Raw genomic sequence first — 25,872 nt, 5'->3', positions numbered from 1 at the left:
TATATCAGTTCGAAGTTCCTCCAAATAGCTTTCGAATTTCCTCCCAATCGTTTACCGATCCCGATGGAAAGTTGATTCACGCATGCGCACATCCTGGTTATAGTGCCTGGTTATGGGATATAAAAAGTACCCTATTCTATACCTCGCCATTCTGCTTTTATATGTTAAGTCTTTCTCTGTCATATTCGGTAATATTGTAAAATCTAAATAGCTCATACTCTAGTTACTGCATTACTAATTTGTTACAGTAAACTTTACGAGTCTTTACAAAATTAGTTTTAAACTACTTTTCTAAAGGTGTTTTGGAGACATTTCATTTACTATACTTGGTACGAGTTGTTAACTTGTATTCCAGCATGGTAAACTGGTTCGTCATTATAATGTAAACTGGTGGTGTTAAATCTGAAGCGGGTAATCTGACTAGTTCATAAGGTAAAAGCTTGTATTTGCAAATAATTTTGACTGACGCACATATTTATTTGTGTAGAATTATATATAATACAATAATGTACATTAATTAAAATCAGAAAATGAAATGTATTGGAAGTTTGCAAAGAAATAATATTCTAAAGGGACAACACTCTCCTCTGTCTCCAGCTCCATGTATCCATGTAAAATTCCATCAGTTCTATTTTCTTTACCGGTCACCTTCAGCAGATCATTTTAAAATTTGTAAGAGAGTAGTTCTGTTGTAGAGAATTTTTTGCATCATTTTCTTATAATGTTACAGAATGTCGGTCAGGTTCGAGTCCATCCCAGTCCTGGATGTAAACATAAACAACATCCAAGTCCTTTGGCCATCATTAATGAAAGCTGTGGAATCAGCAACATTTATAGCAATAGATACAGTAAGTTAAAACAATCATATCTAGGTGCTTAAATCTTAATAATTAAACTTATTTTAGTTTCACGATTACCATTATTCTCTCACAAAGAAGTGGCTGTGTTTTAAGCTCTGATACTGGGACATATATAAGTCCATTTGGAGACAAAGTCAGGGGAACTATAATGGTATACCCTTGGCCTCAGCATATAGTTAATATGGTTTGGACAAACCACCCAAATGGGTTAAAATGGTCCTTTTGGATCATAATATCCTAATAGGAATATTTTTTAGAGTGTCAGAAAATTATGATTTGATTACTTGTTATAAAGTAGAAATCTGCATCAATATAGAAAAGAAACTTTTGGTAAGAAAGTTTTTCCTTAATCCCACACTGTGTATGCCGTTGACACCAAAATGCCTGGGTTGACTTATACATTGTTTCTTATAGTTATTATTTAACAATGAAAGAGAGAGAGAGAGAGAGAGAGAGAGACAGACAGACAGAGACAGACAGAGAGACAGAGAGAGAATGATTGATTAATCATTGAATCATTTATTTTTTGTGTATTATATTTAGTACTGGGATATATGTAAGAAAGAGAAATGAGAAATTCATCCCAAGGCCCTCCCTTTTAGGACTTTGCCCTGGACCCACAGGCTCAGTGGGTGCAGATCAAAGCTCTAATAGGCCCCGGCCCTCAAGTTGGCCTGGGAAACCTTGTCTCATGGATGTACATATCAAACAAGTTATTCACCATGTGAGATTGATCTAAGAAGTTTTGATATACTGAGTCAATTTTGGTGATTGGTCCCAACCCGTTAAAGTATTTTTAAAGTTACTTGAAAAAAAAATTCCCAGAAATAATAATTGGTGATTAAATTGAGTAATTATTTTTCTGCCTTTATTTTTCTGATAAGGAATTAAGTGGAATTGGTACCAGAAAGACACTAATGGCCAAGTGAGTGAAAGTGTGTATATAATATTCTTGTTGTTTTATGTTAAAGGCACAAAGTAGATCAAATTTTGAATAGCAGAGTATGAATTTTAATGTGTTAAAGTTCGTACTGTTTGACTTAATTTCTTCAATTCACTAGCTCTTCTATCATAAATGTTATTTTTTGTTATTTTATATAATGAAGTGAATTTTACTCATGAATAGATAAAGCCATGCATGTCTTAATAATATGAAGAATGATGTATAATGACTTTATGAAGAAACACAACATAACAAAGCCATATTATTTATAGATCAGTAGAGGATCGATACAAAGGAACTGCAGAAAATGCTAAAACTCGATCAGTAGTCTCCCTTGGTCTGTCCTGTTTCAAGCTGACACATGTCGACGTGAAGCCCAGGACACAAACTGGAAACATGTCAGACGATTCGTTCCTCGAGGCCAGCCCTTCCTCGAGCTGCCATACGTGGAACTTCTTAGTCCAGACGTATAACATCATGGCTCTGTGTCAGGAGGAGTATGTCGTGGAGCCCTCCTCCCTCAAGTTCCTTGTCGAGCATGGCTTCGACTTCAACAAGCAATACTCCTGTGGAGTAGGCTACTACAGAGGCAATGACAAGGTAGGCAACTCAATCTAATTCATGAAAGATAGTCTAGAATATAGAGTTGTCCCTCTTTGGATTTTGAGTGACAAGCTTGCAATAATCAATCTTTTAAATCAGCTGTTCTGTTATGCTATTTTTATTTGTTAACTCTTTTGTAAGTAGTGGAAGCTTGATCAAAACAGTTGATTTTATGCAACCAAATAAATCTAGGTTAGATAATTATTATTTTAACACATTTTTGTCACTGAAAATAAAATGTTTTGACATGCATATTGCCATGCATCGGTAGTAGATAATTTTATAAAATGATTTCAGCTTTATCCTGAAAAATGATCTTTATGTTACATGTACTTGTAATTTCTCTTTTTTCTCAATATTGTAATATGTTTATTTTAATTTTCAGTTAATTTAATGTGAATATATTAAATAAGAAAACTTTGCTTTTTCGACAAAATTATCTTCCATCTTTAACTATTTTGTGACAAAATCTTGTCTTTTAATTATTGTATTAAGCATTGATTTGATAAAGAAAAGTAAATAAAAAGAGACACTCACATGAAAGACTTGTTTTATTTGTCTGTCATTACAGCCAAACCCTACATCCAGTAGCATGTGTCTGAGGTCTTTCTTCACAGTATTGGTGAAGTCTCGGAAGCCGGTGGTGTTCCACAACGCCCTCACGGACCTAGTGTATCTGTACCAGAACTTCTACGCCAGTCTCCCTCCAACCATGTCCTCCTTTATCGCGGATCTGACGGAGATTTTCGAGGGTGGCGTGTACGACACCAAGTACATCACAGACTATGTCCATCGAATGCCCGCCTCATACCTGGAATATGTGTTCAGAAAGAGGTAAGTTTGATATCTGAGAAATAGAAAAAGGATTTGTTGAGAAATAGGTAAGATTTATACCTGTGGAATAATAGAGAGATGTGCCATATTAAAAATGATGATTTTTCTTGCTTAATTTTTTTTTTTATTGAAATTTTAAACATGAAATTGGTATCCTTTTTACACTCAAAAATATCATTTGTAAAAAAATTCTTGAAATTATGTTCAACCATAAAGAAGATAAACTGATATAGTACAATTTTGTCAGTGGAGAGGTTAGATTCCTGGATAAAATTGAGTACTCAAGTACTGTATTGCAAAGGCAGGTGAGTAATCAGTTACTAAGTATTGACCGATTTGACAACCCTGGGTGTAGGAGAGGAAATCTCACACTGATGTCTTACACCTGTAATAGAATGAAAATACCTTGACACCTGGATGTTTTGTTCTGTTTGTGTTAAGAATAATGGTCTTGAACCTGCTTACTCAACAATTTCTGGTCAATCAAAATGTTTAGTCTTGAGAATGCAGAGCAGAATAATTAATGCTATATTAAAATACCGTGTATAATGCTGCTATACCTTATTTTGATATTTCAAAATTATTTGTCAATAACAAGGTGATTATCTGATGCCTAATACAAATTTTCACAGTCAAATTATGTCTGTAAAATAAAGATCATATTCCAGCCATTCTGGAGTTTAACTATTTTCATAAGAAGTATTTTTTAAAACTTTGTTTTCTTTGATAAACATTCTAAAAGAACACACAAGATCAACAATTTGAAAATTACCACATAATTCTGTAAGTTTATTATTGTTCAGAAAACATGAAATGTTTAAATTCATTTGTTTTTTGATATGCCAGTTAAATATGTGTATACATTCAATGAATGCATTTCTCAAAATTCCTTGCTGTAATGACCTGAAGTCTGTTCTTAGTCAGAGAGATAACACACAGAGACAGAGCACAGAGAGGTCGTCTGTGACCATCAACATCCTGCCCTACCCCCCGAGCGAGACGGTCAACCACTGTCGGTGTGGCCTCCCCCCGGACAGCCTACAGGACAAGGACCCGGACCAGGACACCTTCCAGGCCATCAAAGACCACATCTGTCAGGGATTCGCCGTAAGTTACCTCTTTAAATCTTAAATCTGTTACATTTGGCTGTGTATTCAATTTATCTTCTCTAGCTGATCGCAGCTTATGCTAAATTGATGACATTGCTTAATGTCATTACATATCTGTATAAAAACAGGAACATTCAAAAGTTTGGTAATTCATATCCATATGGCAACTTGTAAATTCAATTTTTTCGCCAAAGATGTATTCGCAACATATAAAGTTTTGGAACATTCAAAAGTTTGGTAATTCATATCCATGGCAACTTATAAATTCAATTTTTTCGCCAAATATGTATCCGCAACATATAAAGTTTTAGTTGCAAGCACATGCTGCAATTGTTTTGGTTACGGTAAATGTCACTTACCTTGCCCCTTTCTCTGATAACTTAAGGAGAAAGAGCCCTATATTTTTTCTCTTGTGTAGATAGATGTGACAGAACGTGAGGTGCTATTGTCTCGCATTATCACCGGTGTGAGATCGGTTTGTCCAGTGTGAGACAGCAGTGTGAGATTTTTCTGTCTTACACTGTGTATTACTACGCCGCTTTAAAACGTAAACAAACGTTGTCTGCTGTAGGGAAATGCAAAATCATTGATTGAGATTATTCACTAAGAAATTGTTTTGCTTAGTTAATTAAAATTTATTATATTTTTATTAATAAAACTGTTGGGTGCTCTTATTTTGACTTGCACTATTTGAAGCGCGCGGAGGGATAAACCGAAAGTAATCTTTTGAACGTCATGACAGAAAGTTGTCAGACATGGTTTTTTAATGTAAAATAATGCAAGAAAAATAATCATTCATTATATACTCGTGTGAGATAGTGAAATTCCACCTCGGGGCCAAGATTCACGGTCTAGGACTCGGCAAAGCCTCGTCCTAGACTGTGAATCTTGTCCCCTCGGTGGAATTTCACTATCCCACACTCGTAATAATGAATGATTCTATTAGTCTCATTTTTACTTTTTTTGTTCATTGTCTATGAGTGCTGAGAAAGCTTTAGGGTCAAAACAAGAAGGTATATGGGTGAAAGACAAGAATTAACTACAAACCTAGCAAAATCAATTTGAAAATGCAGACTGTTGATTGGTTTTCAATGATATATATGTGTGGACTGTAGTTGATATTCTTTAAAAAAAACCCCACCAACAATCCATATATATTAATTGAATATACCCAGTATTTACATTCTCCAGTGTCCTTTTTGTGATAACACTATGAAGCAAATTTGTAAAATATAATTCAATATGTTTATCAATGACGTAATGTTGGGGCGCAAGAAGAATTTGAATATAATTACTATGATACGAAATGAAAACGTAAAAATTTCAATATGTAGTATCTAATCATACAATTCCCGTAATATATATAAGTAATAAGGAATCAATCTTTGGAATCAATAGTTTTCATGGTGGCTTAATTTTTGTGGAATTCATGGGTACCTAGCATCCACAAATTAACATCCTCCATGAATTATTGAATAGGAATTATAAAGTTGGTTTCTTTTTATAAGTATGAGAATACATGAAATTATGCCCCAACGAACATGGAAAATTTAAGCAATCCACGAAAATAGACCCCCACGAATTTTAATGATTCCACAGTATTATAAGTGATTTTTTCAGTCCATGTGTGATCAAATCTATCATAAAGCCCTTTGGGCTTTATTGGATTTAATCACGCTCCAACTGTGATGATCATCACATTATATTCAAAGAATGATTCCTTAATCCTTTAGTAATTAACTGTAACACGTACAACTATACATGTAACAGGTTTCTCGCGCACTGCTAATGAAAAATTGTTGTACGTTAGACGTACAACAAACAGACATTGAACTCTATCCACTGTCGGCATTTAATTGGTTCATCCTGAAAAAATTAACAGCTTTTAGAAGATGAACTATTATTTCATGTACAGATAAGATTCGTAGTAACCATTGGCTGTTAAATCTTGAAATTTATTATGAATGTAAAGGTTAGTTGTTTGTAGACTAAAAATATACATGTAGGAAGAACTCTTAACTTTTAAATTTCTTCAGATAGACATTAATCTTTTGGATCATAAAAATATTTATTTGGGTCATATGAGAATGTTTTTTGAAAATATTTGTTGCTATAATAGTGATCTTTTGGGTCATAAAAATATTTATTTGGGTCATATGAAAATGATTTTTGAAAATATTTGTTGCTATAATAGTGATGTTTATCCAGAGTTCCCCATGATATATGCTATCACTTTCTCTTTGAATAACTTTAGAATATACATATGTATATCTAACAAAAATATTCAATACATTTTCAATAGTGTACTCTGTATACAGTGTGAATTTTAACTCAGCAAATTTCACAATCATTCATAATTTTTTTTTTATAAATTGAGCTTTGGTTATAAAAGCACAACAAATTGATATGAGGCTCTATTAAATTCTGCTGACATTTTATGGCTTATACGGTATTTCAATCTTACAACAGAATTTCAAAATCTGTTTCAAATCAGTGAATACCCAGTCTTTAGATTTTACTTAAAAGATTATCTATCAATATTTACATTCTACTGTGTTTTCCCATTAAATTCTGTGATCTTCAAATGCCTCTAAATGCAACAAGTAGTCAAAGGTCAAATTGACGAGTTTTATTATGACGTCACAAACGCTGAACGCTGCAAACTGCAACGTCACAAGCGAAAATCAAAGTTCACGCTTGTGGCTGTTACTGTGGCTCTTCCATTAATATTAACTTACCCTTAGAATAAGATAGGAATTTTAAGGCATGAATCACATTTGCAGACAATGGCAAGAAGTTGAAAAAATGTAAATATAAGCATTAAATCATGATTTTTTGAAGTATACACTCTCATAACTGCCGCGGTGTGTGCATACAATGCTATAGTATAAACTGGATTTTTATGCCAGGCAGATTTTATTTTGGTCATTAAATAACACCTATAATAAATTTATAACTAATAAGTGAAAATAATACACTTGTATTTTAAGAACCAATGGGTCAAACTTGAAGTTTCTCTAGTCATAAACAGGAGTCTTCTGCTAGATACATTTGCATGGGCTAGAATCATCAGATAAATGTTCTAAAAAGTCTGTAGTTTTCATAAGTATTCATCATAAAATGATCTGTTTTATCATGATGGTAAATAGTAGATTAAGAATTACATGTAAATTCAAAAGGGTGTTCATTCCTAGTCTTGAACACAGATGTGGAGTCTGAGAAATTTGATTTTGGAAGCTGAAAGTGGATATTATATTAAAATAAAATAAACTCTTTTACTCGTGTATTTTATTGAGAACAAGGAAATTGATTTTATATGGACTAGTTTGTGATTATTTTTCATATAATATATAGCTGTTTTGTTCACTAATACAGGTGTGATACCTGAATGAAATTACTTATATACCTACACCCACACCAGCTCTCACACGCTAATGAAAACTTATTTATTATGAGGGCACTGAATTTAATCAGTCTGTATTAGTCAGATTCACCCCCTGAAAAACAAACAGCTTAAGGTTGATAATAATTATTAATGTATTAGCAGTACAAGAGAGGTTGATATACATATAGAAACAATTATTGGTTGTTAATTAGTTTCCTGTTATGAGAGCTAGTGCAGGTTAGTGTGTTGTTGAACTAACATTTGAAATGAACTTTTTAACTGGGTTTTCCAAAGGAAAAATCCGGTTATTAAAATGGTGAAAATGGCGGGCGGGCGGGCGGCTGCCAAAAGGGTACCCTCATTGTACGGATAACTCCTCCTACAGTTTTCAAGGTAGGAAGTTGTTCTTTTGCAGAACAATTGTACATATATCAGAGGTGTGCATATTGCTAGGATTTTGATTTCTGATAATTTATGAAAAAAATACCAGCTTTTGAACTTAGTCATTTTTTGGCAAAATATTGCATATAGGGTACCCTCATTGTACGGATAACTCCTCCTACAGTTTTCAAGGTAGGAAGTTGTTCTTTTGCAGATCAATTGTACATATATCAGAGGTGTGCATATTGCTAGGATTTTGATTTCTGATAATTTATGAAAAAAATACCAGCTTTTGAACTTAGTCATTTTTTTGGCAAAATATTGCATATAGGGTACCCTCATTGTACGGATAACTCCTCCTACAGTTTTTAAGATAGGAATTTGTTCTTTTGCAGAACAATTGTACATATATCAGAGGTGTGCATATTGCTAGGATTTTGATTTCTGATAATTTATGAAAAAAATACCAGCTTTTGAACTTAGTCATTTTTTGGCAAAATATTGCATATTGAGTACCCTCATTGTACAGATAACTCCTCCTACAGTTTTCAAGGTAGGAAGTTGTTCTTTTGCAGATCAATTGTACATATATCAGAGGTGTGCATATTGCTAGGATTTTGATTTCTGATAATTTATGAAAAAAATACCAGCTTTTGAACTTAGTCATATTTTGGCAAAATATTGCATATAGGGTACCCTCATTGTACGGATAACTCCTCCTACAGTTTTCAAGGTAGGAAGTTTGAACTGAAGTTTGAATTGAAAAGCTGGAACTTTTGCAGATCAATTGTACATATATCAGAGGTGTGCATATTGCTAGGATTTTGATTTCCGATAATTTATGAAAAAAATACCAGCTTTTGAACTTAGTCATTCTTTGGCAAAATATTGCATATAGGGTACACCATTTCACTGGATATGGGTTAACATGGATTATGGATACAGTTCACATAAAAGAAAACCCGGTTTGCTGTCACATTGACAGCTTTTTACTTGTTTACAGGATACCTTATATCCTTTTTTTTTTTTGTGTGTCACAAAATTTTTGAATTTTTTTTAAATATTGACCAGCTAGGAATACTATCTAGAGAATATTCCTTCTATTTCAATTAATCACTTCTGATTTGTTGATTGATAACGTAAATAACTCTTCGCGACTCCAAAACAAGGTGACGTCATAATAGACAGTCAGTCAAGGCAAGTAAACAACGGATGCGCAATGCAACGGTTTGCTATCATAACGGATATAAGAATTTGCAAATTACTGTGAAGTAAAATCAGGTAGAACATCTGTATGTTAATTCTTGTGGTGGAATATCACAAGTGACCGTTTGATGCTGAGGATATTTTGGAAATGAATTTTGCACAAAATTGAAATCGTGAATTCTTTGTTGAGCTGAGAAAATTACTACGATCTGTTTTCAATTACTTTCTTAAATTTTGGTTTGTTTATTCATATAACAAAACAAATGTTGACTGTGTTTTCGGGCAACATTGATTATATTAGCCCCCTTGGAACGAAAATATTGCCCTCTGCTTCGCGTCGGGCAATATTTCATCCCTCGGTGGCTAATAGAATCAATGTTGCTCTCAACCCCAGTCAATATTTGTATAATGTTATTTTTTATATCTTCAGATTGCTTTTAACCTACTTATAAAGGTTGTCAAAATATTTATTTGGGGCAGGCCAAATTTCAAAAATCCATATGTCAATTTTGATATCAGTTTAAAAATTAAATAGAGACATCAACTAAGACTTACCAGTAAATTATATTATAAACTTGTTTTTATAAGATAACAAATACGCAGAAAGATACATCGCAAGGGTGAAAATTATTTTGAGAAAGCATCAAGTGTTTAGGAAAATCTCGGTTTTTAAATAGTTTGATGATGAAATTGATGTGACCAAGGGCATATGTATGATACAGCATTTACAACAAGTGATGTAATATTTTTTTACACATCGTACTCTATATGAACCTGGGATTGCTGTGAATATATTTCATTACATATTTGAATCAAAAAGTGGTACAAATTTGAGAGACTTTCTTGCTTACTCTTGGTTATTATGGAGAACAACTGGTCCACAGTTCAACCAGACTCACTTAATGATGAAGAAAAGAAAAAATTCAATAACTAATTTCTTGTATGAACGACGGGACGTGAGATTCTGCATGTTCTGTCTTGATAATTGCAATATAATTGTAGTGTTAATTGGCTTTTATTGAAACATGTCTGTGTTTTTTTACTATTGACATTCATTCCTCTCAACGGGTATGTTTTTCTGAATGAAGTTACCTGTACCGCCTACCACTTTCTCTCACTCTACAGGTAAACAATTGTTTATATCGCCAGTTGCATCTATCCAATGACTGCACCACAGGAGAGTCCCTGAAAAACAAACAGCTCAATATGAACTGTTTGTTCACCTTATTAATTGTACTAGAGGGAAGTTTTGTTGGCTCATTATAACTTATTACAATATTAACATGGTAGGTTAGTATGTTAATAGAACGACGTAGGATGAACTTTATGATTCGATCTTGTGTGGGGTTATTTTGAACTTCTTCATTTTGTCAATAATCTTTAATTTGGACTTTCAAAATAATATTTATTTGGGTCATGTAGGGATGATTGTGAAAATATTTGTATTGTTGACGTGAAAAGAGATGACTGTTGTAATGTTCTATTTTCAAATCATTGAGTCTACCCAGTGTGGGGTCCACACAGATAAAAAAAAAAATTTAAGGTACTGTAGACGTACTTTTGTCCGCGTGGTATTAATTTACGCTATGAACGCGGGCACAAATTTTCCGTGGAATTTTTTCCCAGTGTACTTAAGGTGCATTTTGGAATTGCATTATATGAATAAGGATAATCGGACGTTACTACATTATAGAACACTTGCATATACGTGTACCCGATGTATATCGTTTTTATCTATGCAAACTGTCAAACAAATATGTATTGAGAATTCACATAATAAATTATTTAAATAATCTCCTAAAGATTTTAATTTTCTGTAAATTTACTTGCATGAAATTTAAACTTCCCCAAGCTTGATATAACGGCACGTGTCAGACGACAAATAGCCCCAAGCGGGTCTGTCTTTCAATGACCCAATTAACTACCCGTGTTTTTACTGCAATTTTTAGATCCCTTTGTACTCTGATTTTCAATTAATAAAACTGATCAGCTCATAATTTAAGCGAGATGTGAACCCATAAATTGACAGTTAATAAAGATTAAATGGTGTTTTAGACGTTTTAGCCAGCGTCGTAACATCTTGACGGCTAACTAATGACTACCGACCAGTGCACAACCGATAATTACTGTTCACTGTGAACAGTTCTTACAATTTAAGTCCAAAGTTGAACAAATTCTAGGTAATGAAAATCGCTCAGAACTATATTTAATACTGTAATAATTATTCAAATGATTTTTTTGGTTCAAAGAATCCGCGTAAATTTTTACCCGCGGATTAAATTGATATTGTGATTCCGCGGAATTATGACCCCGTGGAAAAAAATACGTCTACAGTATGTAAAACAAGATGTAACTCGCAACATCAAGACTTGTACTTTTTAAGACACATGTTAAAAGATGCCAATTTTAATATTTTGTTGAATTGCTAGTATCAATTGAATTGGTTGAGTATCATCATAGCTCATTAGTTAAAGTACAGGGATTGTGAATCGCAGACCACAAGTTTTAATCCACCAGGGGTTTTTGTTAATAATTTTTGACTGAAATTTTTGTAATAATAATTTTTAATTCAACATCACACGTTTCAAATATTCTTATGCATCATCCCATCTCTCATAATGAGGCTATTTTCTACTGATTTGAGGGATTATTTTGAGGTCTAGTAAGCCACCCTTAAGGAGGCTGTGTGGTCAACAAAAAACCATCAGACCTACCTTAAATTTCTATGTACGGTATGATTTTTTTTATCAGATCTACCTTAAATTTCTATATATGATTTTTTAGCCATGAGGTATTATTGGTTTTTGAGGCATTAAAATGATATTTATATTTAGAAAACATGATGACATTGGGTTGAAGCCAAACTTTGCTATATCAGAGATTTCGCTATATCTGTGTTTGTACTAATCAAGTTTAACTGTATATAAAGATTAGAGAGGGCTACATTAGTTAATTTGCAATGTTTCAGCACTATATGGTAATGATAGTACTCGTACAGATAATTGCATTAATGTTGATTGTAGAACTGTTAATTAGCTTGTACGGAGGTACCCCGGTACGTGTTTACCTATACTGCTTACATTCATTCACTGGAACAGGTGTGTTTTTCTAAATGAAACAATTGGTTCCACCTACAACTTTCTCACACACGAAGTATTTATGAATACATGTAATTGTTTATCATAATATGCCTCATTCCAATGTCTGCATCAAACACGTTCACCCTGAAAATTAAAACAGTCATATAAGAATAATGATCTATATTACATCAACTGATTTACATATCCTACACAATGACCTACAGTAACGGTTAGAGACAACTATTGGTTGTTAGTATCTTGCTCTGACAGTACAGGTTAGTGGGTTATTGGGTTGTTGAACTAACATTTAGATGAACTTTCTAAATGGATTTTATGTTTTGATATTTTGAATTTCTTAGTTTTGTGGGTTTTTTGTTCTTCTGGGTTGTCAAAGTATTAATTTCGCACATGTGTAAATGATTTATAAAAATGTTTGCTTGTTTAGTTTATGTTTTACATAAAAAATAATATAAAATGGCTTGAATTTTAATATTACAATATAAAAGAATATGATCTCTTTTGTTGAACCATAATTCTCAAAATTTTACTGTAATATTTAAACCTTGGAGGAACTGAAATTTTGAATGTAGGTGTTGTTAATTTGTATTTTTATCTGGGTTTTCTGAAGGAAATATCCGGTTGTTGAAATGGTGAAAATGGCGGCAGGAACCCCTATTGTAGAGATAACTCCTCCTACAGATTGAAAGTTTTTGTTTTGCAGATAAATTGTACATATATCAGAAATGTGCATAAAGTACCCAATTTCTCTGAATAGGTGGTGTTTATCAATTCAGGATTGACAAATATATTATGGACACTCCTCACACAGAAGAAAACCCAGTTTGCTGTCACATGGACTGCTTTCATCTTGTTTGAAGTTGTAGCAGGTGGCTATTCATATTAACTGTGCTGGTACCCTTAATAAAAATTATCAAGTTACCAAAGGAGTTACTATTAGGTTCTAAACAAGGAGTGTAAAGATGGATTGCCTTGTGGAATATAACATACTGTAAACCAACTTTTATTTGCGGCGACTTTATTTCGCGATTAACTGCCGATAAACTGGTTCATGACGACTAATGTTCTCGACCAAGCCTTTACCAGACCTGTTTTGTTTTAAAATCTATAGACAAAAGATTGGTTCGCAGCGAAAAATATTGGCAACGACAAGGCTCTCGCTAACGTCGCGAAAATTTCTCCCACACGAATAAAAATTGGTTTACAGTATTTATTATTTATATTAGCAGGAAGTCATGAGACATTTGCAAAAAAGACACCTGAGGCAAGTTCAACAGAGCGAGCGCCCGCCAAACTTTATGTTACAGGTATAAGGAAATTTGGCCAGCGCTCACACTGTTGAACTTGCCTCTGGTACTATGACTGTTCTTTTCTACATAGGCAAATGTGTGTTTTAATTCCAAAATTGCCAATTTCCTTTTTATACCCCCCTTCGAAGAAGGGAGGGCATATTGCTTTGCTGCTGTCTGTCGGTCCGTCGGTCCACCAACAGTTTCTGTTCATTTTCTTTGCAAAGGATAAACATACTGAAATGAAATTTGGTATACAGGTTTATCATGACAATATCTAGGTCAAGTTCAATATTAGGTACGATTGAACAATTTTGCGACAGATTAATGGCCCTTGGACTTAGAAAAATTCAAGTTACATGTATATGCAGTTTCTGCTCATTTTTTTCGCAGTGGATGAACATATTGAAATGAAATTTGGTATACAGGTTTATCATGATAATATCTAGGTCAAGTTCGATATTGGGTACGATCGAGCAATTATCGACAGAGTTATGGCCCTTGGACTTAGAAAAATTCCAAATATTTGCAGTTTACGTTCATTATCTTTAAAAAAATATATAAAATATAAAAATATAAAATATAAAAATAATATATATAAATATATAAAGGCATAAAAGTGTTTCACAAACATCTCTTGTTGCGATTTTGTTTTTCTGATATCTTAACCATTAAGCCCGTTTCAAAATTGGTGCACGAGCACTTTACAACACTTTGCAATGTGTTTTAATTCCAAAATTGCCAATTTCATTTTTGCTATTTTATTTTTTGTGATATCTTAACCGTTAGACCCCTTTAACAATTGGTGCGTGAGCACTTTATGAGACTTTGTGATAAGAATTTTTTGGCTTTGCATGAGCTGTTACATACGTTACACAAGCTAAAGCTCTCGCGTTCGTTGCATGCATTTTTGTGGTCGCATCAAGTCTTTTCAAAATCGTGGACATGCACACTATTTAGACAAGACTGAATTCAATCCAAATTATTGCAAAGTAATGCAGGAACATTAGTACGAATGTTTTACAACATTTTGTGTACGTTCAAGATCAATGCTTGATGTTTAAAGATAAATTGCAGCTGTTTGTGCGTGTGTTATGCGACCATGAGACTGTTGCTCAACATGCCTCATGTAATCTTGCAAAGTTTTACTATCAATGCAAAATTTATTGGTCTCAGATTCCATGCTTTACCACTAGAATATACTGGATACAGGATTATTTTCGCCCTGTGTTATTTTCACTTCTACTTGCGGTTCTGCCTCATATTGAATTAGCCCCAACAATATTGTGGTAATTGCAAAGAGAGATAATATGAAACATTGGAATTTTCCTAGTCTTCATGCAAAAAGTGCAAAATGAGCCAAAATAAATTGGGGGTGAACAGTTCCCTTATTCAGTATACACTGTATATAAGCATATCTGTTTCAGACCACAATTGACCTTGATTTTGGCTGTTGCTTTTGTCATCTTCTTGTGCAATATCTTCTCTTGCATTCATCTATTTCTTGGAAACAGATGTATATACGTACGAGCATTTGTAAGATGAAATGCATAATTGGACGAGTGTTGCTTATCCTACTGTGGTTTCATTAATATTCAAGGGTATCAATTTTCGTGGATAAAGTGAAAATCACAGTTTCAAGGATACGCAAATTCGTGGCCAATGGCCCTTTCAATACAAATTAGTAGTAGAAATTGCACTTCAATGAACACTTAAATTCATGGATTAACTTTACAATGAAATCCATGAAAATTGGTATTCAATGAATATTGATGAAACCACAGTATTAAATTGGTACATGTTCAATTGTCCGATCATCTGCTCCTTCATGCACACATATCACATTATCTTACAACACTCGCTTTCATTGTATAACAGTCGCATATAGATGCAAGATATATTGCAAGATACAATGCGTTTACATTGCACGTCAGTCGCTCTGAATCATGCGAGTTACATTTGAGTACTTTTTCATATATGCGATTATTTTAGCAACAGTTTAAGAACCAAATCTATTTTTTTGGTCGCATGAATATTTTGTCACTTCTGCTCATGCACCAATTATTAAAGGGGCTTTACACATTCAGGACATTAACTCATTTTCAGGGAAAAATAATATTTTTAAAGATCACTTAATGTATGAATTATAAAAACCTATATATATACAAGAATTATGTATGAATATGTTTGTTTAGATGTAATTGCTTAGCTAAACTTGTTGTTGAAATAACCTTTATAAAAGAAAGATATATGTGATAATTGGGTGAAATGTCAGAAGGATTTTATTTTACCAATTTAGAATTTATTTGTCACAAAGACGGATGTCTGATATCTCAATTATAGTTCGGTATTTCCTTCATGGATATTTAAAAAGTCAAAATATTTATTTGGGTCATGTACTACTTAATTTGTATAATTTATCAGAGGGTCGTTGATACATGTGTATGTATATAATATATTGCCTGGTATAGCTTTGCCTTGGACGATACTGTAGATTCCCTTTTTTTTTTGTACTATGTACTTGATTCTTCAATTCAAACTTTTATAAGCATCAAATTGCAAGAATTTAAAATCGCAAAGCCAAATTTTTATCGTGCTTTCATTTAGTTTACATCTATCTGAAAAATAAAAGCAAGATTTGTAAAATCTGTAAGATGTGTTTTTAGCGATTTTAAGCAGATTTTAATTCCTCACGTTTAATCAGGAATATATATTATTTCATCCCTGGCTTACTGGGCTCATATAATCAATGTTGCCGTCAACTCCAGTCGATTGTTACCATAATATCTTATACATGTACATTACATGCATATTTTCTGGTACTTATAGCTTGATTATCTTGATGGATGCATGTGGCATTTAACAATTCAATGAATTTTTGATTGCATGTCTGTCATCATAAGTACCAAAATTTTATCATTAAAAAAGACATGTGTAAAACTTTCCTTATTCAAAAAATACATATACTACAAATTCCTATCTATCTTTTATTCAAGTAAACATTTAAAGATGGAGGAATTACTTTGATTTTACATTGTTAACTCATTAAGAGGAGCTTATGCTACTAAAGATTCCTTATGTTACAAGAGTACTTAATTCCGCAATTGAGTCATTTTCCATAAAATCGCGAGAACATTAAATCGTGAAAGTCAAATTTTTATAATTCTTTCATGTAGTTTACGTATGTCCAAAATATTAAAGCAAGATTGTAAAATTCGCAAGATGGGCTTCTCGCAATTTTACGCAGATATCAATTCCTCACGTTTGAATAGGAATCTACAGTATACCCTTCAGCGTTCAGTTAAAGTTTTTAGAAAGGTTGGAAGTTCCAAGTTACATGTAATACTTGTCCTAGCTTCACCAAACTTGCTTGAATGGTGCATGTAGGGACAATCGCAACTCTCGGGCCTTTCCGGCAGGCTCGGAAAAACACCTCGAATGTATTACCCAGGCGTCCATGACAACCCCCCTTTTTATAAAACTTGATATAAATACAACCCATTTTACGATCTGTTGAGATGTGAGCTATACTTCATTAAAGTAAACGATATACCCTAAAATATAACACAGAAGCGACAAATAAGACTGTCTAGTCGATACTTATTTTAATGGGAAGCGACTCCATTTTGTATAAAATTCTAACATCCGGTGATGTTAATACATTCGAGGTGTTTTTCCGAGCCTGCCGAAAAGGCCCGAGAAGTTGCGATTGCATGTAGGGATACTCCAGGACTTTATAGACCTGGATTCTGGAGGAGGTTAAAGGTTTTGGAGCAGGAGCCCTGAGCCATATCTAGATGATCACTAATCCAGTTCTTTACTATTTTACATTTTACATCAACTTGTTACTCTGGTAGCTTTCGAGTTCACAAGGTCAAAAGTCAAGAATCAAACTTCTTTGGATGCAGAAACATATTGTAAACCTAATGTCTTTAGAATCTTTTCAGTAGGAGGCACTCATATTTTTAAATCTCTTCTTGAATTTTTTCATTATCAGCAATACTTTGAATGTACTGTTATGAATTTGTTAGATGAAACTTCCTCTTATTGCATTGTTTACAGGATTTAATTCTTGTGCACTTATATTGATTTAGATTTTAATCCGAATTAATGATCATCAATACAAGGTCATACAAGGGATATTAGAAAATTTCCTGTTTTGATCCAGATGACACAAGTGTTCAAGGAATATTACGCAAGCAGATCACAAGTGTTTTGTGCAATATGAAGGTTCTGTAGTGCAATGAGAGTGTACGAAGGGGATAGATGTATGTAATCTAGTACTGACACTTTTAGATTCATCAATGAATGATAAAATGATTAAATTTTACATTACCTAGTACATGTTAACTAGTAATTCATTATGTGAGCTTTCAAAAACTAGTTGGTGATCGATTAACTATCAATCATCGATCAACACCTTTTTGAGTCATTAAATAAATTACTTGATCAAGGGTTTATATATACTGGTACTTATAATCTATTGCATGTATGTTAATTAAGGGAATTGTCCGTCTTACTTTCATTGTTTTTGGAAGAGGAATACTCTTACAGTGCTATATTTGGACCTTTGCTGTGTATTTCAAGACATACTGTGAATTTCAAAGGAATACCAAATGTATGCATGCACTGCTTATACCACAGACATGAAAGTACAGGAGAAAGACGGTGCATGTGCATATTTCATGAAACTGTTTTTGCATTGAGCCGGATTTGTAAAGGTTATCTTAACAGGTTCAGTGTTAGTTTTGAATAATTAACAGGTTCTTTTTCTAATCTTGTCTACATGTGACAAGGCAATAGAATTGAACTAGATGTTCAATGCATACCAACTTATATTGCCTGATACAGTCTATACATATATATAATTATATATATATGGCTTGAATGTCATTATCCTGCTTAACGAAAATAAACCCAAAATAACAACAAAGATACTCTCACCAATAATAGTCGAAAATGGAAACTTGTCTTTGCCGATCTTGGCACTGGGTCAGTTGGACAATAGATCTAGTTTTATAACGAAACCAGTCACCTATTTCTGGCTCAAACCAATTTGACCTTAACATTTCTTTGTAAGTTCATGTAATTAACCTTCATGGGATTTCATCAAGAATTAATTGGATTTGTGCTTATTTTGAAAAAAGAAGAAATGGTATTGTATCCAAAAATAGCATGCATTTAGGAATAGAGTTGTGACTTTTGGAAAATGTTGACTGACATGCATTATTGCAGATTTCATGCATACAACAATAAAAAAAAACCACATACTTAAAAAAGCAATCAACGCAAATGAGTTTGGACAAAGATATGCACATGAAAAAGAATACAAATTCACTAATTGAAATAAAGTCAGTTTCCATTAGAATAAAAATAACACATTTTCAAGGGTTTTGGCCATTACGGGGCATAGGCAGTCAGCATTACTGAGAAATCGTAAATTGATGTGTGATTTGATAAATGTTGCATGTACTATTGACGACCTAATGGATAAAATATGAAGACATCTTATCCATGTTTTAATTTTGAATGGGGACAAATAATAAATTTAGTATTATACTATATAAAATAAAATGATGATGGCTTCATTGTTTGTTAAGACTAACAAGGTAGAATACTGATAGTTGTTATAATAACCTATCCATGAGACTAAAGTGTTCCAATAAAGTCACATTTATCAACTAAATTACTGGGTTACAGCAGTGTTATGTTTCTCAATGGGACTAGAAGTTTATAACCGGGTTCCATCTCTCAACCACTTCTAACGGTCTGATAATAAGAAGCTCACTAATATCGGTCTGTCACAAGTAAAATTTTTGACTGCTGGAACAAAGGAATGACATACAGCAATGTTTTAACAGTGGATATAGTACTGATATCCTCCAAAATCCAACTGTCTCAGGTAATTCATCAATGAAATTCAATGTTAGTGTTGTAAGTGTGATTTATGCCTCAAACACTTCTGTATGAAAAAATATCGGACAGTTCTCGGCCGTAACAGGCCTCGAAACTCTGGGTTTTTTTCATACAGAACTGATTTTGGTATATATATTCATAACATACTCAGTGACCTTGCTACAGCTGTCATCTGGATAATATTGATGAATAATCCCTAATTTTATGATTCATCCAAGTTTTAGATATACCCCAGCCCCTCATAATACCAAATATGTTATCTAAATAGATACTGGTACATATTTGCATAATAGTTATATTATACACTGTAGTGCATATACACTGCAATAACAGCATGTAAATACCGGTAGATGTGTACAGATAGAATCTTGATTCTGTACTGTAAGAGTCGAACACCTGGTTCAGGGCTTCCTTTATTGACTTGTGTGGTTACTGATTGTTTGACTAATTGGACGGCCCATATCACTTCTACAGACAATTCAATAATACAGTTGTTGGTTGCCAGGATTGGACATGAATACGCTGCTACATTTGATTTGATTCCTCCATCAATATTCTTGTCACTGCGGTCAATATGTGGTGACAGGGATTAAGATGTAGAGGGAGGTTTACCTACATCCTGCATTAGTCCTTGATCCTCATAAAATGCGTCATTGATTTGTATGTATCGGATTTCACTAAAGTCTTGTTAACCTCACTGAAGATCAGCATTTCTTGGTATCATGCAGTCATCATTTAACTTTTTTTCTTTTTATAGTATTCTTGAACCCAAATTTTACATGAGTACTTAATTCCGTGATTCATCTGTTTTGCATCAAATCTGAACACCAAATTTTTATCATAGTAAATGTACCTGGTAGTTCATATCTGTCTGAAAAATAAAAGCGAGATTTTTAAATCTGCAAAATGCACTTCTCATGATTTAATTTTATGTGAATTAAAAAAGATTTGTTATTTATTGGAATCTTAATTACAATTACATAAGGATCTTTAAAAAACTTTTCAAGAGGATGTTTTGGTTATACATCCTTCAACTTATAGATGAATAATTACCCAATTATCATCCAGGTTAATTGTTATTTCCATTTGTTATTGAATTGAAGACTCCCCACATTCCTACGTACATGTAGGAGTCATCAACAGAGTACCGGAAAAACAGGAAAAGGGGGTGTATATTTGTGTACCGGTAGATTTTTCAAACAAATAAAAATCTTTTAATAACCATGCCATACCAGTAGGATGAAAATTTTTGACCTTATCGATATATATTGCATGAATTAAAAACAGGCAAAACAATTACTATAAAATATTACTTTAGACATTAATTGTGGATGCAGGGGTTAGTTAGATGTAACCATTAAACAAAGGTGTTCATAAAATTATTGCAATTGGAAAAAAAAAGTATTCATTGTAGTGTCATCATGATATTTTGAAACTGCAAAATGTTGAACCTGGTTTCAAAATATTATGCAGTAATATTCTGAACTCAGGTTTCAATTTTTCAAAATATTATGGCTGAGATACAATGCGGACAGACAAAAGAAGATCCTCAAGATTCTAGAATGAACTGTTTTGAAATTTTCATTTCTGCTGATAAATATCATCATTCTATTGTGTATTCTTTTTTTTCGGTAACAGAAATTGCATAACAGTACATGCTCTATAGCATTTTAAAAATGTAGTAACTTAATAGCTTTCATACTTATACAGCATGAGAGTATTATAGTCTCAGTTGGAAACTTACCACAATCATATATATAATGGTATTTAATATAATCGTGTGCGACATTTAAAATTTGATAAAATGAGACAAAACAAGAGTTCTTTGCGGGAGTAACTGAGCGGAGTAACTGAGCGGAGTAACTGAGCATTTTATCAAAGAATCTGACAAATTCCCACTGGTTGTTTATCACAATTGTAAAGTAATGAGGGAATTTTTCTATAGCCTTGTCCATTCGTTACAAAGGAAAACCAGTAAGCACTGGTTGGTGGACTTGGCTGTACAACCCTGATGTACACTTTGGCATTATCTCTGCTAGGGATATTTCTGTCAGTACTGGGCTATTTATAAGCTGTGTTAATTGTACCCAGTAGCTGTGTAGTTATCTCCGGGTATTTCTGCACCTGACTGGGTTCAGAAGCTAAATAACTAGAGGCAAATGATTGTATGACTAGTGGGGTGCTTTCTGGTTATAACTTGTAGTCCTTCAAGAATATACTGGCTAGAATTGTCAATTAATTCTTAGACTATCGTACATGTATTAAAACAAAATAAGACTGCAAGAAGGTGAGTACTATAGCTTAATAGTATGCCGTAGTATTGAGCCTGGGTGACTCACTTCTGAGGTTTTGGTTATGAATGAAATAAATTCATTTGATGCGTGTAATAGGATAATGCAATTGTATGACAAAACCACGATGTATAGTTCATGTTATAGAATAGTATTATTGGTCTAATTGAAAATTTTTACATTTAAGATTAAAACAACAGAGAAATAGAGTGCTAAAGTTTAGTTGGCTTCCTCGATTATGATACAAATCAAACATGCATGATAAGATATTTTATATATTTAAGAATATAGAAATAGGATCTTATAACTTTAAGTTTGATTTAATCAAATTTTAAAAACTAAGAAGCTTCGGTATTCATTTAAGTTAAATTACATGATTTTGTTTCAGGGACATGGTTGGTGTTCTAGTGGGAACAGATGTAACAAGTCACATGACATAGACCTGATTCTAGACGTGGACCACCTGGTGCAAACACGAAAAAGTCGCAAACGAAAGCGGAGGAACCGTAACCAAAATCAGGAGGATGGAGACAGTGATGAGAGCCAAGAACCAGCCAGCAAACAGTACACAAAGGACCAGTTTGAAGAATTCCTGTCAAAGAGGCTCGGTGATAGAGAGATCTGCAAGGCAGGTTGCCATAGAGCAGGTTTTGATTCTTTCATGACGGGATTCTCGTTTGCAGTGTACATTTCCAAATATGGAAGTTACAATGGCAGTTTTTGTCTGGACGACTGTGGTATGGAAGCTTTCAAGAACAATGTATACTTAAGTGGAAAAGACATGCCCTTGTCTATTGTGAAAAGTACTTTTTCCAAAACTTCTAAAAATCATAAAGAGAAGATCAAGAAGATATCTGAGCATGTAGACAATTCTGAGAAATTTTAAGTGTACAGGCTCCATACATCTCTTTTAGAATCATGAGGTCATCAATTTGATGTTGATAAATTTCCTGTGATAAGTACGAGGTTTTTGTTGGGTTAGTCTTCCCCCACAGGCAGGAAATGTCATATCTCTCTCTCTCCTACACAGTACTACAATAGCAAACCATATCTGCAGATCTCCTTCATAGGATCAGTACATCAAACAATCTCAGCTACAGATTTAGATGAGTACAAGTACATAGTTTTACTGTCTACATGTAGGCACATATTGGTACATATGTAATTAATTAAAAAAATTGTTTGGACTTTGACCCGATGCTTTATTTGTAAAGATGGTTCTGCTTTGCTATTCAAATTGTCAACCCACACGTCGGAAATGATAAAAACATCCACATGTTAAAGCTTTTTATAGGTCATTTATAAGATTGATAAATAAAAAACATGTACACTGTACATGTACCTATCAGCTTCTATAAGGCTTTGATATCCAAATATGTACTGAATATGAATTTATCATAACAACCATATTTTTATGTTGATTCATAAACACTCCCACTCCTAGAAAGGAAACGTGTGAGGCCAAAATATATGTAAAATTATTGTTTGTTTGGAATTGCCTCCTACCTCATTCAAATACTCAATCAAATACTCTCGCTGATAGAATTTTATGAGCAAAAAATAAAGAATTTTACTATATTTTTCTTTGGACAATGTTTACAAATAAATTAAATTAAATTAAATTAAATAAATTTGTCAAAATAGCATTTAATTTCCACTGTTTATGGACATTTTTGTTTTTTACCAATTTTTAATAAGCTAAATATATAAACTTTCAGTTTGAAAAAAATATCCCTCCCTCCTGGATCTGGAAACTCTCAGGTGGCAATTCCAAATAAACATTTTTTTGAAGGATGGCCTGAAAATAAAATATTTTTTTTAGGTATATAACAATTAATGCCATATTTTGTAAATGCCATGTGAAAGCGTACCATTTAAAGTTTTCTTTTCTGTATTGCTAAGCTAATTTTTTACAGAAAAATGCTGATTCAGACTATATAATACATGTACGTATATATACAGACAATGTTTTTTATATTAAATGTATTTGAGTTTTAAAAAATTTATGTTGATATCATTTGAATTGGTGCTTATAGTTTTATTTTTTAAAAAGTCCTAATCCTACCAAAATGATTGTTGTGTATTTTATTGTTTGGGCCATATTAAAAATATGTGTACCCTTTCTAGACCAACTGAAGAAAAAGTATCAGACTTAATATATTTTAAGATATATTTTCCATTAAATATCTGTGCAACTATGGAAAAAACCCTCGCAATTTCCATACTTTCTGGGAAGTTAAGAAAGAGCTATCAAACAATTTTTAAAGGTGGTCTTAAGAATGTCATCTTGTTCGAGTCCCCAGTGATATAGTTAGTTTTGACTTTTATACCAATCCTTTAGTACATAAGCTAGTTTATACTAATCTGTTTGTCCTAGCATTTGGACATATGCAGTCCTTGGTCACTCCAGGTAAATAACACCTGTTTTGAATAGGCTCAGCCTATTTTTTCAGTAGCCTTATACAGTCACAAAATGTTACTGTTATTTAAAGTACCGGTATATACCGGTACATGTATCGTAAATTCGTAATATATACACATATCATAAATTAAGTATTACACTTGGAAAATTATCCCAAAGCTATTGATAACACACCATCTGATGTGTGACACACGTTAAATAAACACTTGACATCAATAGTTGGGCCTCGTACTTTGTTCTGTCTAATGCCCCCCTGACAAAGTAAGAAAATCGCTCATCATTGGTGAATCACTGCACAATCAATGGTGGTGGGTTTTTCCTCGTGCTTGTTGATAGGACCCTGAAGGCTGTGGTAGGGAACATCTTGCTAACAGTTGGGCGTTCTAGCCATCATCTGTTGTACATTCTCTCCCACTCAACCATATGAAAATACCACTACATGTGGATTTAAACTGTCTTTTTAGGGTTATGATTTACCTTTATGACTATAAAAATTGTTCCTTTTTAGGGTGTGCAGGTTGATGTAAAATTTTATAACAATATCCCCACACTACCACTAAACACAAGCTAGATGAGTTGCTTGCAGTCCCCAGTGAGATTTTCACCCACAAGTAAATTGCATATATTGCAAGATTTTTTTTTTTTTTACGATTTTCTTTTTTGCATCAGATGATCAGATGGGAGTTTCCCAACAAAATGCCTCGTTGACATTTAAGCAATTACCACTATGTACAAGTTAAACTGGCTTCTTTTTTGATTTGTCATTGAACAGTAATAGCCGACAAGGAAAAGTCATTGAAATGCATTCTCTGTTATCACTTTAAGTCTCCTCATCTGCTGGGTTTAATGGAGGACCATGCACTTTACTTTCTAAAAGTCTATTGACTTTCATTGCGATCAATCTTGATTCCGTTTTTGCCCTTATCTCTAAATAAAAAAAAATCTTACTACTTGTTTGCATGTCTTGAATGATCTTATTGACATTCAGAGTTCCTGGCTTTGATTTCTATCAAATGATTCAGGGTTTCATTGGTGCTAATGCCTTATAAAGGGCAGATGTACATAAAATTACAATAGATCATCTCTTTAAAGCAAAGTTTGAAGTGCAGCCATTTAGATATACCAGCATGCTCTCGGAACTGTTGAAGAGTCGATAAGATTAACTTCAATAGAAAGACATATACACCTAAGGTCTATAGGTTCATTGTGCATGATCTTTTATGAACAATATTTTTTTTTATATCAGATTTTTTAAATTATATGCATTGCTTTTTCCTTACTGTAAAATAATGTCTCTGCATAGAAATAAATGTTTATCATTATGCTTAAATTTTGCTAAAAAAAAAAAAATCAAAAGATTTTTTATTTTTTTTCCAGTCTGTATTTCTTTAATGCCTCACACCCTTTAAATTGTATGGATGTTTTATAATGTATGTACACAATCAACCATTACTGAACATGTACGTGGGTTTTTTTTAGGAGTCCATAGTATTCCATGGCAATTTGAACATAAAAGGTTTATTTTTGTTCATTTT

At 33.1% G+C, this 25,872-nt stretch overlaps 1 protein-coding gene across 4 annotated transcripts; it reads left to right on the top strand.

Moving 5' to 3' along the window:
• Positions 1–337: 337 nt before the first annotated feature.
• On the top strand, positions 338–24,431 carry LOC105325121 (target of EGR1 protein 1). Of its 4 annotated transcripts, none has more exons than XM_011424514.4 (7): positions 338–432; positions 731–848; positions 1,745–1,785; positions 2,076–2,403; positions 2,978–3,240; positions 4,161–4,347; positions 22,304–24,431. In XM_011424514.4, exons 2-7 carry the CDS (start codon positions 732–734, stop codon positions 22,799–22,801), a joined length of 1,434 nt encoding a protein of 477 aa, XP_011422816.3. In that variant the 5' UTR covers positions 338–432; position 731; the 3' UTR covers positions 22,802–24,431. The 4 variants fall into 4 exon arrangements, with proteins under 4 accessions (XP_011422816.3, XP_065922684.1, XP_019921455.3 ...); XM_066066612.1 differs by lacking the exon at positions 338–432 and adding an exon at positions 516–611; XM_011424516.4 differs by lacking the exon at positions 338–432 and having other exon boundaries at positions 759–848; positions 1,745–1,795.
• Positions 24,432–25,872: the final 1,441 nt, after the last annotated feature.

This window comes from Magallana gigas, chromosome 7 (assembly GCF_963853765.1).
Source record: "Magallana gigas chromosome 7, xbMagGiga1.1, whole genome shotgun sequence".
Lineage (NCBI taxonomy): Eukaryota > Metazoa > Mollusca > Bivalvia > Ostreida > Ostreidae > Magallana > Magallana gigas.
The sequence above is the reverse complement of the archived record's forward strand: the minus strand, read 5'-3'. Positions and strand labels throughout refer to the sequence as shown.